General features: G+C 37.6%; 1 protein-coding gene across 3 annotated transcripts in view; it reads left to right on the top strand.

The window, feature by feature from the left end:
- Nucleotides 1-18,160, top strand: part of NRG3 (neuregulin 3) — a gene marked incomplete at its 5' end in the record, with an annotated part of 1,046,633 nt that overhangs the window by 914,541 nt on the left and 113,932 nt on the right. For 2 of the 3 annotated variants that reach the window (XM_081104469.1, XM_081104468.1), the window contains one exon: nucleotides 12,387-12,413. In XM_081104469.1, coding sequence (XP_080960595.1) covers nucleotides 12,387-12,413 — 27 coding nt within the window. The remainder of the gene's footprint in view (nucleotides 1-12,386; nucleotides 12,414-18,160) is intronic. The other variant, XM_081104470.1, reaches the window with a different exon arrangement.

Genomic DNA, 18,160 nt, shown 5'->3' with positions numbered 1-18,160 from the left:
ATTTTATTTGAATCCTTATGTCTATTAATCATAATCTCTTCTGTATGTCTTCATGGATACTAAAATAGATTGAAGTTTAAAAGTTAGAATCAGTAAAAGTATACAAGATAGCTATTTAAAAGATTGCTTAAATAGTTTGAAACTAGTAAAGGGTAAATCCTGAAATATCATGTATAATAATATTTTAATTACCATGGAAAATTTAATATTTCCCTTAGAATTGATAACTTGTTCAAGCAAATCTTAAATTACATACGGAAATCATGTGACAGCCTGGCCAGTGTGGCTCCATGGTTGAGCAATGACCCATGAACCAGAAGGTCACCAGTTCAATTCCTGGTCGGGGAACATGCCTGGGTTGTGGGCTCCATCCCCAGTAGGGGAGTGCAAAAGGTGGCCACTTGAAGTTTCTCTCATTGATGTTTCTCTCTCTCATCAATGTTTCTATCTCTCTACCCCTCTCCCTTCCTCTCTAGCTAAAATCAAGAAAAACATTAAAAAATCATGTGACCATCTTTGACTTTCTCAGATATTAATCTGGTGATTTTGAACTCCAAAATTGTAGAGTCTTGTAAATGGTAATTAAATATACTTTGACTTGGGAGCATTTTCTAAAAACATGTGTCAATACTCTTTTTTCAATATCGAAAGAGTTGTCATCAAAGGTGTCACATTACTTGGAATCCTTAAAAACTGAGGTGACAGAAAGCAGGCTGGATACGCTTTGAAGGAATACAGATCTCACATGTAGTGAGTAAGGGAGCTGACCAGATGACTTTTTTTTTCGTTCAATGCATCTTTATCAAATACCAACAAAATGTCCGACTGTGATAGGCTGGAGTGACAAATCAGAGAGCAAAAGAAACAACTCCCCGTCAGTCTGGGATTTAAGATACTTTTCCACCCTAAGCATCTCGTTTTTTACAGAGGCTTATTGTCTGCAGTTATTAAATGAGACTCAGTAGCACTGCTCTGCAGGCTAATTTTGTAAATTCCATGAAATAAAGTGTGTAGAAGTGCCCATTGAGAAAATATGAGAAGGGAAAGGTCGATAACATGTGACAAGATGCTGGGGAATGATTGTGAGTCTCCAGAGCAGTATCTCCTGTGCAGTCACCTATACAGATTCACTATTATCTATCTATATATGTATAAAAGCCTAAGTGACCGAACGACCGGTTGACCAGTCACTATGACTTGCACTGACCACCAGGGGACAGATTCTCAATGCACAGGATCGGGCTCCCCGCTATCTGAAATAGGCCTGCAGAGATCGGGCTCCCGCTTATCTGGATCAGGCCTATGGGGATCAGGCCGAAACCGGCTATTTGACATCCCCCAAGGGGTCCCAGATTGCGAGAGGGTGCAGGCCAGGCTGAGGGACCCTACCGGTGTACTGGGCCTCTAGTTAGTTATAAAACTGAAGAAGCAGTGGACTTTTTGAATGAATGATTCTTTTATATAATGGGAATTCTTATTTAGTTTTTCAATCAATGATTGTGAACATGGAATCACAGTTGAGCCTAATGCTCCAAGATGTTTTCATTGGAAAACTCTACAAGCTATTTAGGCAAGAGGTATCTTTGAAGAGCAGCCTAAACAAGAGTCACTCCTAAACCTCTGCTGTGACCCTGTTTTGATATTCCATTTTACAGAGCAAAATGCTCATCCTGAGTTTGCATTGCACAAACCCGTGGCACGGTCTCCAAGGCTGCCTGCTTCTCCTTTGATGTAAATGAATATTCTTATTTACAGGATGAGAGAAGAATGCAAAATAGAGGTGTGTCTGTTCTACAGAAACCAGTAACAGAGCTTTGGAGAAGAAAAACAAAGAGGCTAGGTTTTATAGCAAAGCCCATGGATAGGAGAATGGGACTATTTGATTTTCTGGAAAAGTGGTTTTGCTTCTCCACGATTGATGACCTGTCTGGTGTGAGGCTGGCCACAGTAATGATGTCAGGGCTTACTATCAGCAGTAGAAAAAAACTGTCAGTTCTGATGTGATGGAGGAGAGAAGGGGATTGGGACTATAGAGCTGAAATGGACAGAGAGTCCTCGGATTTAGGCATGTGATGAAAGTTGATTTTGTGTAAAATTGATTTTAAATTTATTTTACACATACAGAGCAAAGAAGAAAAACAACGAACAAAAAATTAACAAAAATCACTTTTAGGAAGTAGTAAGAAACGTATCAATTCTTCACTTCCCAAATTTTATTCATGAATATCAGTCATTCATATATAAATGACTTTAGAGAAAGGGATATATGTGAGAGAGAAACATCAATCAGTTGCCTCCTGCATGCACCTTGACCAGAGATTGAACCTGCTACCTTTTGGTGTACGGGAGGATGCTACAATCAACTGTGACACACCAGTCTTGGTAACACATATAAGTTTTAAAATCAAATGTATATGTGGTGATAAAATTATGTATTCAATGAGGCAATATATTTTAGTAGAGGGAGCTTGGAATTTAGAATCTAACTTCCATTCATATCGTAACTCTTGCACTAATAGCTGGAAAAATATTCCTGTTAATATTTTTCTCCTTGTAGGATAATCCTATAGACTCTAACACAGTGCCTAGAGAGGGAATTTACTGCTTGCCCTTCAGGAGTGAGCTCACTCTCTTGATAGATCTTCTTTCCTCCCTATTGTGGGCCCTTAGGCCTCAGAGATTCAGGTCTGGCTGCTACCCTGTTTCCAGTTGCCAGATTTTCTTCCCCCTAATGACACAGTTATATACTCTGGTAGCTTGTCCTGAACCCTAGCCCCCAACTCCCTGATTCCTTATCTGTTTTGAAAGGTATATATTATATGTGTAACAGATGGGGATTGTATATATTCTATGTGCAACCCACATCACCATTCTTTTTAAAAAATATATATTTTATTGATTTTTTACAGAGAGGAAGGGAGAGGGATAGAGAGTTAGAAACATCGATGAGAGAGAAACATCGATCAGCTGCCTCTTGCACACCCTCTACTGGGGATGTGCCCCACAACCAAGGTACATGCCCTTGACTGGAATCAAACCTGGGACCCTTGGGTCTGCAGGCTGACACTCTATTCACTGAGCAAAACCGGTTAGGGCCCACCTCACCATTCTTTAAATAGCATTCATTGTTTCTGTAAATGCTGACTCTGACTAATTATGTAGCTTGGAAATGAACAACATATTTGTATAAGAATCCTAGGAACAAACTTCAGAAGATACAGACTCTGACCTTCAGTCATCACAGCTCTGGGAGATTTACTGACCTTCAACTGTTAAACCAGGGTGACATAAAATCAGGATGATTCACACCAAACCATCCCTTGACCAGTTTCTAGGTCCCCATCAGAATGGACTGATTCTGACTGCACGTTGAGAATTTTTCCACCCCTCCCCTTGATTTCTTTGTTCCGTTCTCCCTCTCTCTCCTTATAATGGTCATTGCTATAAGAGTCTCCTATTTCCTCAGGTTACCAGCACTTGAATAAACCTCTTTTCTTTTTCACCAGCCCCTGTCTCACGAGTTTGGTAGGTAGCCAAACCTTGGGTTTTGGTTGCATATAGATCCATGTATTTATTCCAGAATGAAGCTTCCCTCAACAATCACATCCAGGTCTTCCATCAGCCTTTGTTCCTCTCCTACTCAGAGATCTAAGAATGTATCCAAGCCTTTCCTAGTGTGCCTGGCTTGTTATAATGAACTTGGACATACATGACAATGTCTTGATATATGAACCTGATCACTTTGTCCATGATCTTACCTAGGAGCAAGCAGAATACACAGACCCACTGTTGAAGTATGAGACAATTACATCTCTTAACAATGATTCTAGGAAAAAACTAGGGCAGTGGTAGGCAAACTCATTAGTCAACAGAGCCAAATATCAACAGTACAACGATTGAAATTTCTTTTGAGAGCCAAATGTTTTAAACTTAAACTATATAGGTAGGTACATTGTTACTAACTTAATTAGGGTGCTCCTAAGGCTTAGGAAGAGCCACACTCAAGGGGACAAAGAGTCGCATGTGGCTTGTGAGCTGCAGTTTGCCGACCACAGAACTAGGGCATACTAAGCTCAGGTGTTAGGGATCAGCAAACATTCAAGAATCAACTTATCATCTTCGTAACTCCAATTTTGACTTCTCAGTTTCGGACTACCTCTTCCTAAAGTGTTGCTATTGAAAAGTGCTTGACAAGGATCTGTTGGTGGAATCTACAGAGGGGCAGATTTCATTGCATTTATAAAGATAACCGTTTATAGCCGAGATGTTTTATAGTTGAGTGGCTGGTTTCCTCCACCCTTATCTGGCATGTATTTCCCAGAGTGGGTACCTTAGATCACTAGGTCCACAGGGGCTTCATGCCAAGGTGGTTGCTTACATCAGTCTGGGAAATAAAGCTACTTAACCCCCTCCAGGAGAGCTTGGCACACATATGAAGGCCTTTGGGGACTCTTGTCGTGGAGAAGACTGTTGAACTTTAAACCAGTATTCTAAATTTCTCAAGCACTGAATAATATTTTATGTAACATGCTTTTCCACATTCCATGAAACTAGGGTTTAAATACCACATTTTGGACTGTTCTATGATAGAATTGCCTTGTTCAGTTACTTTTAATATAGGAATGACACTGAAACTCACATTCATGTCTCATTGTCCCATTGCCTCATTGCAGTGAGTTCTTCGTCATAGGTTGGATCACAACCTGTCTCCTCCCGCCCTAAGATTGTAATCAAATCAAGTATTGTTTTTGTTACTGTTCTTTACCCTGCTCCCTCCCCTGCTCCCTCCCCCCCACAACCTAGAAAACTGTTGGTCACCCCCGATTGTCTGTGAACAAGAGGCTTTGAATTGCTCACACACGAGTCAGGACACTTTGGAAACATGTGGGCCTTGAATTTCCAAGAGTTTTTGACATTACAGAATATTAAGTAAACAACATAAAACTGAGGTCACCTACCTAGACCACAAATCTTGTGAATGTTTAAGGTATGCAGCAGAGTTGCTGGCATTTGTTAAATATATTGCCAATTTTAAGATCCTTTGCTTCAGAGTTTGGCAAACATTCAGACAGAACTCTGTATATCCCTTGGTACACATACAAGCAAACAACTTCAAATAGGCCAACCTTAGTATAAAGAAATCTTACTAATAATCAATGAAGAAATATTAATGAATTGCCAATTTGGTTCCTTGGAGAGAGGGAACCCTCCTCTACCTAAGGTGTGTCCTAGCTGGTTTTGCTCAGTGGTTAGAGTATCAGCCCATGGACTGCAGGGTCTCAGGTTCCATTCCAGTCAAGGGCACATACCTCTGTTGTAGGCTTGATCCCCAGCCCCAATCAGGGTATGTGCAGGAGGCAACCAATTGATGTATCTCTCTCACATTGCTGTTTCTCTCTTTCTATCTCTCCCATTCCCTTTCACTCTCTCTAAAAATCAATAGAGCCCTAGTCAGTTTGGCCCCGTAGATAGAGAGTCCACCTGTGAACTGAAGGGTCCCAGGTTCGATTCTGGTCAAGGGCACATGCCCAGATTTCAGATAGGAGGCATGCAGGAGGCAGCCGATCAATGATACTCTGTCATCATTGCTGTTTCTCTCTCTCTTTCTCTCCCTCTTTTTTCCTCTCTGAAATCAATGAATATATTTTTAAAAATCAATGGAAAAATATCCTCAGGTGAGAATTAACAACAACAACAATAAAATGTAAGGTAAACAGGACAATAAGTGGTGCTTGTACAGTGCCTGAAAACAATTTGTTCTCTTAGTGGATTAAATAACTCTTCCTTGGGCATCTGATTACCTGATAATTTTGTAAAAACTAGGTTTTCTTCATAGACAGGGCCAATGTATGCCCTGAGTATAAAAAGTGGCTAAAGTTCAAGCTGCTTAGATTCAATTGTGTTTCTACCACTTACCAGCAATGTGGTTTTCTCCACATTTCCCAAATTCAGGGAAATTTCTTGAACTCTCTCTGCCTCTATTCCTCATCTATAAAATGAGAATGATGACAATCTTATTCTCATAAGTTTATGCAAGATAATATTTAAATCAAATCCTGGCACATAGTAAGTGCTCAGTAAGTAGTAGCCATTATTATATAAAAAGAGTGCAAATATTCTAAAAAACTATAACTTTTACATATAAAAGTCAATCAAACCATTAAAGACATAGAAATAATACACCCTACTATGCACCATAAGGAAAATCAAATGTTTTTGCTTAAGTCCTGTACTTTCTCTTCCAACCCAGTATCTGTGCAGTTCTTGGCGGATGGTTTGTTGAGGAATGAATAAGTGGATGATTGGTTCATTAATTCTCATCATACACCTCTTGGTTTTCTCAGGCACCCTGGAATAGTCCCAGGAAACTGTTTTCTTTAAGAAATCGGTAATTAAGAGTTATGAGAAATACTGTGGTTTAGGTCCTATGTAACTCAGTTGACAAAATTAATTGCTTTTCTGTTGTGCTCTTCATGGATTTTTATTGATCCTTTTATGTGAGACAAAGTCTATTAGTATCTTTAAATCTGCAATAAAGATTTGTGTTTAGCGTTTTGAGAAAAGAATGGAAATGTCTGTGTGTGTGCACATGAGAGAAAGATAGAGAGATTTTAATTGAGACCTAACATTTTATTTGTATGTTTCACTGGTGTCACAAATGTCATTATAAAAGTTAAGAATTTCCCTTTAAAACCCAAGGATACAAATGCCAACTTGCTTGATAGTATTTCTGAGCATTATAACTATATTGATTAGATGTAACTTTTCTACTATGTTAAAAGAAGATAGATTTATTTTTCCTTAAGAATTCTACATATACCTTTAAGTATTTGAATAATTTTCAAAATCTGATTTCTTCAATCTTAAAATATTGAGATTGCCCTCAAATTCATCAAACATGCCACCCACTTCTAAGTGCAATCTCCAGACTCACAGAGCTTGATTCTCCATATCTCCTATCACACAGATGTGAAAGATATTCCATGTTTATGGGTTGGAAGGATAAAAATATTAATATGGCCATATTACCCAAAGCAGTATGCAGATTTAGTGCAATCCCCGTTAAAATTCCAATGGCAACTTTTTTGTATTCAGATTAATATTTTTTTTGAGGCAAAAATTCATATAACATAAAATTCACCATTATAATCATTTTAAAGAACATAATTCAGGGCTTTAGTATACGCACATTGTTGTGCAACCATCATCATTATCTAATTCCAGAACACTTTCATCACTCCAAAAAGAAACCTTGCCCCAGTGAGCAGTCCCTCTCCATTTGTCCCTTCCGCCACTCCTGCGCCCTGCTGTCAACCATTAATCTGCTTTCCTTGTCTATAGATTTGCTTCTTCTGGACATTTAATATAAATGGAATTATACCACATGTGTCCTTTTATGCATCTAGCTTTTTAGTATGATGCTTTCAAAGTTCATGCATGTAGCAAATATCAGTATGTCATACATTTTTATGCCAAATAACTTTCCATTATATGGATAATATCACATTTTGTTTCTCCTTTCATAAGTTGATGGACATATGTGTTGTCTCCACTTATTGACTATTACAATTAATGCTGCTGTGGTATACAAGTATCTGTTTGTGTCCTCTTATCCTGCCGTTTTTATTGAATTTAAAAAATGTGTGTGTGTGTGTGTGTTTCTGCTTAATCTCCTCACTGCCTTCCATTTTTAAAGAAATAGAACAAAATATCATGAGAGTTGGCCCTGGCTGGGTAGCTCAGTTGATTAGAGTGTCATCCTGGTATGCGAGGTTGTGGCTTTGATCCAGTCTGGGCACATACAGGAATCAACTAATGAATGCATAAATAAGTGAAACAAAAACAAACAAACAGTGATCTCTCTCTCTCTCTCTCTCTCTCTCTCTCTCTCTCTCTCTCTCTTCCTTTCTCTCTCTTTATAAGCAATAAAAATAAATTTTAAAAAATGATATCATCAAATTGGTATGGAATCACAAACCCAGAATAGCCAAAGCAGTCCTGAGAAAAAAGAATGAAGTTGGAGGTATCACACTCCTGACTTCAAATTATATGACAGAGGTACAATAATAAAAACAACATAGTATTTTTTTTTTAAATATATTTTATTGATATTTTACAGAGAGGAAGGAAGAGAGACAGAGAGTCAGAAACATCGATGAGAGAGAGAAACATCGATCAGCTGCCTCCTGCACATCTCCCAATGGAGATGTGCCCGCAACCCAGGTACATGCCCTTGACCGGAATCGAACCTGGGACCCTTCAGTCCGCAAGCCGACGCTCTATCCACTGAGCCAAACCGGTTTTGGCAACAACATAGTATTGATAGAAAACAGACACAGACCAATGGAAAAGAATTGAGAGCCCAGAGATAAAACCACATGTATATGGGCAAAAGATTTTTGACAAAGAAGTAAAAAATATCCAATGGAGAAAAGAAAGCCTCTTCAATAAATGGTGCTGGGAAAATTGGAAAGCTACATGCAAAAGAATGAAAATAGGTTACTATTTGCCCCTTATACAAAAATTAATTCAAAATGGATCAAAGATCTATAATAATAAAAGCATAATATGCTAATTAGATTGGACAGCCAAACGACCTTCTGGACATCTTTCTGGGCGAAGCCGTGGTGGCAGGGGCCAAGGCAGAGGCAGTTAGGAGCAATCAGGCAGGCAGGCAAGCTGTTAGGGGCAATCAGACAGGCAGGCAGTTAGGAGGCAGCAATCCCAGATTGTGAAAGGGATGTCCGACTGTCAGTTTAGGCCTGATCCCGCGGGGATTCCTGCGAGATTGGGCCTTCCCTGTAGGATCGGGCCTAAACCGGCAGTCAGACATCCCCCGAGGGGTCCCAGATTACAAGAGGGTGTAGGCCAGGCTGAGGGACGCCCGCCCCCTCCGTCCCTTGCATGAATTTTGTGCACTTGGCCTCTAGTCTAAATATAAGAGTTGAAACAGAAAGTTACATAGGAGAAAACATAGGTGCTAAGTTTATGGTCCTTGGTCTTAGAGATAGTTTTATCTTCCCACAGGCAAGGAAAGTAAAGGCAAAAATAAATGAATGGGACTATATCTAACTAAAATGCTTCTGCGCAGCAAAAGAAACTGCCATCAAAACAAAAAGGCAACCAATCGAATTGGAGATGATATTTGCAACAACAGCTTGGTAAGGGATTAATATACAAAATATATAAAGTTTATATGCAAAATGTATAAACTCAACACTAAATAAACAATCCAATAAGAAAAATGGGCAGAGAGCCTGAACAAATACCTATCTTAGGAAGATATACAAATAGCCAACAGATACATGAAAAGATGCTCAACTATACTAGCTATTAGGGAAATGCAAATCAAAACTACAAGGAGATATCACCTCACACCTGTTAGAATGGCTATTATCAGCAACACAAGTAATAACAAGTGTTGGAGAGGTTGTGGAGAAAAAGGAGCCCTTATTCGTTCATGCTGATGGGAATGTAAAGTTGAACAGCCACTATGGAAAACAGTATGGAGACTCCTCAAAAAATTAAGAATGAAGCTTCTGCCCTGGCTGAGTGGCTTAGTTGGCTGAGCGGCTTAGTTGGTTGAGCATGGTCCCAGGCACTGAAAAGTTGCCAGTTCAATTCCTGGTCAGGGCACATGCCCAGGTTTTTGGCTTAATCCCCCCAGGAGGTAATGCGCAGGAGGCAGCTGATTAATGTTCCCCTCTCACATCTCACATTCATGTTTTTCCATCTCTCCCTCTCCCATCCTCTCTCTCTAAAAATCAATTTAAAATATTTTTTAAAAGAATGAAGATTCTTATTCACATTAGAATTGAAACATAAGCTTGCCAACTTTTCTACAATCTCCATTCTTTCACAGAGCACTTTAGGCCCCTCCATCTAATATACATTTTTTGCTTTTCCACTATAGCACTGTTACTAACAATTACCAAAGTCTTTTCTCTGTGAGCTCCCACTGATTTCTGAATTACTGGAGAACAAAAATCTTGTCTTTTCATGAAAGTGTGCTAAATATCTATCGGTATATATTAAGCAGTCAAAATAAAAGGCATGTAAAGAAAGTAATATATCTACTTTTTAAAAATTCCATTATCATCTTTTTTGTATGAGTCATCCTCAATTAAAATAGGTACTAATCAATGAAAAAATGAACTATATACAGGCAAATTCGAAGAGACAGAGAGTAGTAGATTAGAAATTACCAGAGGCTGCAGAAAGGGGAAAATACAAAATTATTGCTCAGTGGGTACAGTTTCTCTTTGGGGTTATGGAAGAGTTTTGGAAATATAGTGGTGATGTTTGCCCACATTGGGAATGCAGTTAATGACGCTGAACTGTACACTTAAAATGGTTAAGATGACAATTTTTAGTCTCTATATATTTTACCACAATGAAATTAAAAATGAATTATTTACAAATAGGAAACACACTGAATTATTCAAGGTAACTAAACACATATTTTCTAAAAAGGAAAACTGCTTTGCTAAATAAAGAATTCATAAAAAGGAGCTCAGTAATCAGTCTTAGAAACAAATACAATTGTAGCCATACTTTTTTCATTTATTCTCATTTATATAATATATTGCTGCAACAGAAATCATCATTAATTAAATGAATTTAAAAAGTGATAATGAGCGGAAGGGTAACCAGGCTGTGCAGTGAGAAGAGCCTCCAATCTTTACTGAGACAGGAGGGAGTCCGGGGAAACTGAGGCAGGGCAGCAGCTGCAAGGTGACGGTGGTGGTGGTGGCGGTGGGAAAGGTAAATGAGATGAGGATGTCCTTGGGGAGGAGACTTCTCAGCAGATGTGGATTTCGGGTCTGGTTGGGAGCTGGCAGCAGCCTCGGGGGAGATACGGGGAATGAGAGGCTGAGACAGAAGTGAGAGACACACCTGGAGGAAGGAACAGAGGTGGGTGGAGGAAGACTGAGAGAGGGACTGAGGCCCAGAGGGGGACAGACGCCTGGAGAGTGGCCAGAGATGGAGAGAGAAGTGAAAGGAATCTAAGCCATGGCGTAGTAGACTAAGAAGACACATAATAATAATAATAATAATAATAATGATAATAATAATAATAATAATAATAATGTGAATGAGTGAATAATTGAATGATTAAATGAGGCACCATCTAGATCAGTGGTTCTCAACCTTCCTAATGCTGCGACCCTTTAATACAGTTCCTCATGTTGTGGTGACCCCCCAATTTCATTGTTTTAAATTGAACATAATTAAAGTATAGTGATTAATCACAAAAACAATATGTAATTATATATGTGTTTTCCGATGGTCTTAGGCGACCCACAGGTTGAGAACCACTGATCTAGATGATGAGACATCTAAGGCCGAACACCTGGGCATAGCTGGGCTCAGTTTATCACTCTGCTGATCACAGGCAGACATTAGCTGGTAAAACAGTGGGTAGCCCACATGTACATGGTACATAGTTATTCATTTTTGGTAGGAAGTGGCAGAGCTTAACAGTCAGAGAGAGGGCTTGGGGGTCAGATTGACTTTATTTATGCCCTAGATCTACCTCATCTTTTGGGGCCAATGTAAGATTTTTAATCTTGCTGAAGTGCAGTTTTCTCATCTAACAAATAACAGGAAAAAATACAACATTATTGATTTTTTGTGAAAGTATCAGCACATGGTGAAGGCCAATCATATAAAAGCTCTCCACTTATAGCAGAGAGTACACTAAGTATATGTTAAACAAGTAGTCATTCTAATAATAAAAGGGTAATATGCAAATTGACCCTAAGGTGGAACTACCAGGATGACCGGTCGTTTTGATGCAAACTGACCACCAGGTGGTAGACGCTTAATGCAGGAGCTGCCCCCTGATAGTCAGTGCACTCCCACAGGGGGAGCTCCACTAAGCCACAAGCAGAGCTGAAGGTTGTGAGTGCAGTAGCGGTGGCAGGAGCCTCTCCTGCCTCCTTGGCAGTGCTAAAGATGTCCGACTGTGAGAGGGAGCAGGTTGGGCTGAGGGACCCCCCCCAAGTGCATGAATTTTCATGCACCAGGCCTCAAGTTTTACATAAAATACCATGATTTCTAAAAATCAATTTAGTACCAGATATATTGTGTGTGAACATTTCTTTCTTTCTTGAGGCCTAACTTTATACTTCGCATACTTGGTAACAGATGCAATATTATTCCAACTAAAGTTTCAGGCTTTGGGGAAATATGAATCATGTTCAGAGCACCCCTTATTGTGAGCAATTATAAATTATCTTTCCCCAAAAAATATGCAGTTAAAATTGAGACACATGTTTTCCCCTTAAAATGGGAATCTGATACACATTGATTTCCATGTGGAATTTTTTCTAATCATCATTTCTTTTTCTGTTTCCCTTTCTTACATGCTGACTTCTGTGTAGCAGACCACTTGGGGATTGAATTCATGGGTAAGAATAAACATTTGCTTCTTAAAAATCTGGGAAAATGTGAAGTTTGAAATGTTTTTGTTCTCCTTTTCCATCTAATTATACTTGAAATGTTTCACTATCAGATGCTATTAGTAGAAAAAAATGTTTTTGTCTATTTTTCACTAAGTAATGGCTCAAAATGAAAGGCTTAACTACTTATTGGGAAGTCAATTTAATGTTAAGTGCAGCTCTGGAATCCTATAGAAGTTAGATTTGGCTCCTGGCTTTGATTGTTTGCTCTAATTCTCAATTTTCTTATCCGTAAAATAGGGATAATAATCGTTCCTCTTTTACTGCATGTATAAATTGCTTAGCACAATGTTTACAAGATGGCAAACACTCAATAAAAGATAGAGAATAACTGTGATGGTTTAAAAATGTCACTTTTGTTATTTTCTGCTCTAATTCCTTTCCCTTTCACATGACGATTGCTTTGGAAACATTTTGGTACCAATCTTAATTGTGAGTATGGACTATAGAAACTTTTCATTTTACAAAATTAAAATATTTCTTTTGAAAGTACTTGCAATGAATGGTGTGTTTTTAAAAGCATTAGAATGTCTTCCACGGGAATTATTCTCTATATCCATAGATAATTACATTAAGAATGGGTCACACTTTTCTGAGTCTAAATTAAAAATACAATGGAAAAAAAGGTTTTGCATGAAGTTGATATGCATCATGGTGCTAAAATGGAAAGATCCTTAAGAGTTGAAGTTAGTTAAATGGAGATGACCTAAGTTTACTTCCAAACTCATAATTCTCTGCTTAATTGATGTTTGTTAAGCTTCCGATTTTCTCTTACATGGTAAGGATATGAATACTTGCTTCATACATAATATGTTTATTGTGATACATACATTTACTTGTATTCATTTATTCGTTCACCTATTTATTCAGAAAATATTTATCTAGTGATCATTGTAAGTAAAGAAAAACTGCAAAATGCTAGAGATAAAATAATGAGTAAAAATGGACTAAAAAATCCTAGTTCAATGGGGCGTATAGTCTAGTAAACTTACAGATGATAATCAGGTAATATTACTGATAACTATAAAATTGCAAGTTTCTTAATACCAATGGCAAGCAAGATATAGGATAGAAATGATAGATATTTAAAACATGATATCAACAAGTAGTTGAGACAAATTGAGGTTGCAGGTTAGAAAAAGAAAATTCCTAGGATGACTGCAGGGTTTATAGTTTTCATATTTAGATAAAATGTGGACCCATCTACTGAAAAACAATACTGGGAAAGGAAAAAAAAATTATGAGAAATGTTTCCTAGATTAAGTTCGGAAATGTTGAGTTCTGGATGCCTTTGTTATATCTGGGAGATGTCAATTTAGTGGTTGTATTGCTGGAAGTTTTAGGGTTAATTAGTGATTAGTGATTGCACATTTAAATTGGAATTGAATCTCTCTGTTGTGTGACATTATTTATTAGTGCTCTATTATCTCAGTATTAGATTATAGAAAAAGCAGACAACACAGCTTAACTCCTGAAGGTTTGGATTTTTTAAATTGAGGTGATGAAAACTCCTAAGGGCAATGAAATTGAGGATAATATTCCAATGAAGCTTTCTGGAATGTAAGGTGGGTGTGGAAAGAAGTGAAGAAAGGGTATTTTATCTCAATGAGTAGTCATCATGGGAGTAATGAAAGAAGTTGTTGACATGGAAAGGAAGTTGTAGTCATATGGGCTAGGAAGTACAGAAATTTATGGTCATGATCAAGAAGTAGATAGAGTATACCAGTATGTTGAGAAGGACACATGGTTGGTTGATACTTTCCTCATTTACTGATGATGGTAAGGATGAGCAGCAACGGAGGTTCCAGCATCAACAGTCACTTTGAGGATGATGGCTGCAGGCCATAGTGGATAGGGAAATTTGCCCCACTGGACTGTGGTGATTGCAGGCTTTGAGGATAGAGGCTTCAGTTCAGTTTATGTAGCACAGTGACTGCAGATGCAAGAGATAGCTCATGGGTGGTGCGTGGGGATGGGTAGCTTCAGATCCCACAAGTGGGTGGCCATGGTTATAGTAAACAGAAATTGCTACATCAATGTTAATTATCACTGCTGAAAGTGATAATTAACTTTTCTTTAGGACCTCTAGTCCCGAGGACACTGGCACCTTATAGCATAATAATTTGCTAAAGAACCAAGATATGTATTAAGAGGTCTATTAAAAATTTAAAATAGTGGACTAACCAGCTGGTAAAAAGTACAAAAAAAAAATATTATGTAGATCATCTATATGCAACTCAAGGCTAAGAACATAGTGAATCTTGCTGTAAAGCCTTACAGGCGATGGGTTCTCTGTGTGTGAATATTGACTCCAGCAGTAGAGATTGCCATGGAGGAAAGCGGATGGGCAGCAAGTCGGAGTTGAAGGGAGGACATATGCATATAGATAGTGGCAACTAATGAAGGATTGTTTGTAATGTTGAACAGGTTAGTAAATAAACTGCTTTTGCTGATCTCACTGGTTCTAGACACTATTTACGCTCACAGGTTGCTCTAACTGAATATGTAAAATTATTTTTGATGCTTTGAAAACAAATATTTTCATATTTAACTTGAGATTTTAGAATTCACATAAAGAAAAGTTCTTCCATTGAAGGTGACATCATCCCAGTAACAAGGCATCTCTAGGTATCAATTCAGTTGGGAAGCAGAGATGTCGGCATAGCTTAAATCACGAAGGTATATTTTGGTGCCGGAAAATAGTCAGTGCCAGTTCTGCTTTAATGAGTTCTGAACACCTTTACTCTCAACTTTATCACTCTTTCCGTGGGCAATGCTAATTTCATCTTCCCTTGAGTTGGAACATGGGTCACAAGGTGATAATCAGAAACACAGGTGCCTTCTTTCCAAGTCTTTGTTACCCAGAAGCCACATCTATGCGCACTCTCGTTGATCAGACTCAAAACCTGAATGCTTCGTACAAATTCGTTTTTGTAGCAGGGAACGCCAAGTCATATGCTTCAAGAATATTATTATTATTTAACCAGCATACATTTATTGTACTCTGTGCCAGATATATAAGATATTGAAGATACAGATATAAAACCCACATCTCTTTAAGTCTAAGGGCTCTGATCCTAAAATAAAAGAGAAAGCTACATGTATTTGAGGTGATATAAGAGGTGCTATAAATAAAAATGTCATAAGCAAAATATAACAAAGAAGCTAAATGGGCTTGGGAAGTTCAGAGACAACCTCCAGAGGAAGAAACATTTAAGCTGAGCACCAGCCAAAGCAGATCAGCTGTACCCAGTGATGCCACAGTCCAGAGCTATCCTTACTCATTCGCTTCCGCTTGAGAGTGAGGTTTCTGCTTCAGTCTATCTGGTCTATGAGGTCTCTGGAGTCACTTCTTTATACTAGAGAGAGAATATCAGCTGCACTAAAAACACTTAACCAAAAAGTTTTCCGAATCTATTTATTAATTGAAAAGAATAACTATCCTATTGAATAAGCCATGCCAAACCTAATGGCCATAAAACTGTCAGCATTCAAAAGGATTTTTCCTTAATTATATTCATGAATTTCTCTTAATGGTGCTTCTGGGATTGCTACAAATGAAAATTTCAACAATAAATACCACTCTGGAATACAATTGTAGTTAAAAAAAAAAAAAAGTTAACTAATGTAATTTGAAGGTGCATGAAAACACAAAATTGTGAAATGTTTGTGAAAAAAATTAATTCATATTAAACCAATAATCAAAAAAGATTTTTGGAATTCATGACTTAGCCTACTCATTCAGGCATGCATGAGGGAAAATTGAGAATCTTACAGTCAGATGTTTGAACTTTTCCTCAAAGTGTGAACAGATCAGGAGATGGAATAGACAAGTACTCACTGAGGTGTGTGAGAAATCCAAGCGATAATCCAGATGGCCAAAGGGCACATCAGATTGGCAAAGTTTGGAAGGCACATTGGTCATGCAGAGGCATGTCTCATCTGAGAACTATCTGGGTACTGTGCTGGGTGCTCAGTCATGGAGCATATCTCATTACATCTATTTAAGCTATTTGTCACGCGCTATTTCTCTGATAATGCCCTGACACATTGGATACTCTAGGCATCAAAGATGTTTCTATAAAAACAGGTGAAATGCCATTTGAAAACATATGAGCAAGCCACAGGGAGAGCTGTGGATCTTGTAGGAAACCTTTCATGCAAATGTGATTCATTCTTATATGGAAAAATAAAATGAACTGTCAGTTAAATGTATTGTTTGTGATTTGACATTGTTTTTAGGATAGCATAATATATGCAAAATCTGAGTAAACTCTAGTATACATTTTTAAACATCAAAATTTTATGAAACTTGGGAAAAATCAGATTGCTAACTAAAATCTTTTAAATTTTCTCTGAAAGAATTTATATATTTTGAAGTTTAAGAAGAAACACTGAGTTTTATATAATGAGAGGCTTAGAAATGTTTAAAATTTAAATGTGTACAGATACAAAATTGACAAAGTTATTTCTTAACCTTTCCCATATATTGAGTATCATATATTCATCCCCCAGGTAAAAAAAAAAAAAAAAAAAAAAAACACACACACAAAAAAAAACGTTTCTAACTCTGTTTGGATTATATGAAGTGAGGATATTTTTCTTAATGTGACCTTGCTTATTTTGAATGAATTGGAGCATGTTCATTTAAATCTAACAGGCTCACATGTTGGTCAAATGAATTCATAAGATACCTTAATTTTTGAATTTTATTAGAGATAGACAAGTAAGGATCATTTTTCTCTGGGCTGAAATCTCTAACTTAGACTTATATGAACAAAGATATTTTCATTCATTTGAATATATCATGTTTTTCTATAAAATAAAATTGGAATTTATGCACAAATATATTTGTATGTGTGTTTGTAGAGGGGTTATGATAAAAAAATTGTTTAGTTTTTCTTATAGTAAACTACATGAGAAATCAGATATGTCAGAGTAATATAAGTTAACATTATTTAATGCTTGACATGTGTCACAAAATTTACATTCTTTCATTGAACTCCCTCCAAAAATACATCAGGTAGGAACTACTTACCGTTACATCCTTATGTTATAAATGACAAAACTGTGGTATAGTTAGGTGAAATAGCTAGTTCAAAGAACTAGGAAGTTTACAAATACAAGATTTGAACCAAATTCTATCTTCTACCAAATCTCTTGAATTCTACTGATGACTAGTTACTGGGCATGCCACAGAATAAGGGCTTCAGGATTACTCAAAGAGGTTGTCCTATGGCAATGTTTTTGATGGCAAGTTCTGTATCTAGTCCTAAGGTTTGAAGGTAATTAATGTTTTCCAAACACCATGAGGTCATAAGAATCTTGGGTAAGTAACTCAAATGGTCCAAGCTGTAAGAAAATAATAAATGAACCAAATGCCAGCTTATAACTTTACGTTCAAAACTCTGTCAAGTGTACAAAAAGGCTCACATTTGCTGGTCATTGCAGTCTCTCATGAAGGATAACCCACAAAAGTTGTACTGTATTTGTCGTTTTCTTTGTGATTACAGACTATGTTAGGAACATTAGTTGGTAGGTCCTACTGTTGAATGCTGTTGGGTATAAAGGTCCATTTCCTCTGATGGGAGACATTTGCCAATAGATTGAACCATCTCTCCAATGACCTGCCAAGGTTCTGCTGAAGAAATATTTGCACCATCTTGTTTTCTCATTGACTTTTCTCTTTAGCAATA

The sequence above is a fragment of the Myotis nattereri genome (genome assembly GCF_964212035.1).
Source record: "Myotis nattereri genome assembly, chromosome: 13".
NCBI lineage: Eukaryota > Metazoa > Chordata > Mammalia > Chiroptera > Vespertilionidae > Myotis > Myotis nattereri.
This window is presented reverse-complemented; position numbering and strand designations above follow the sequence as displayed.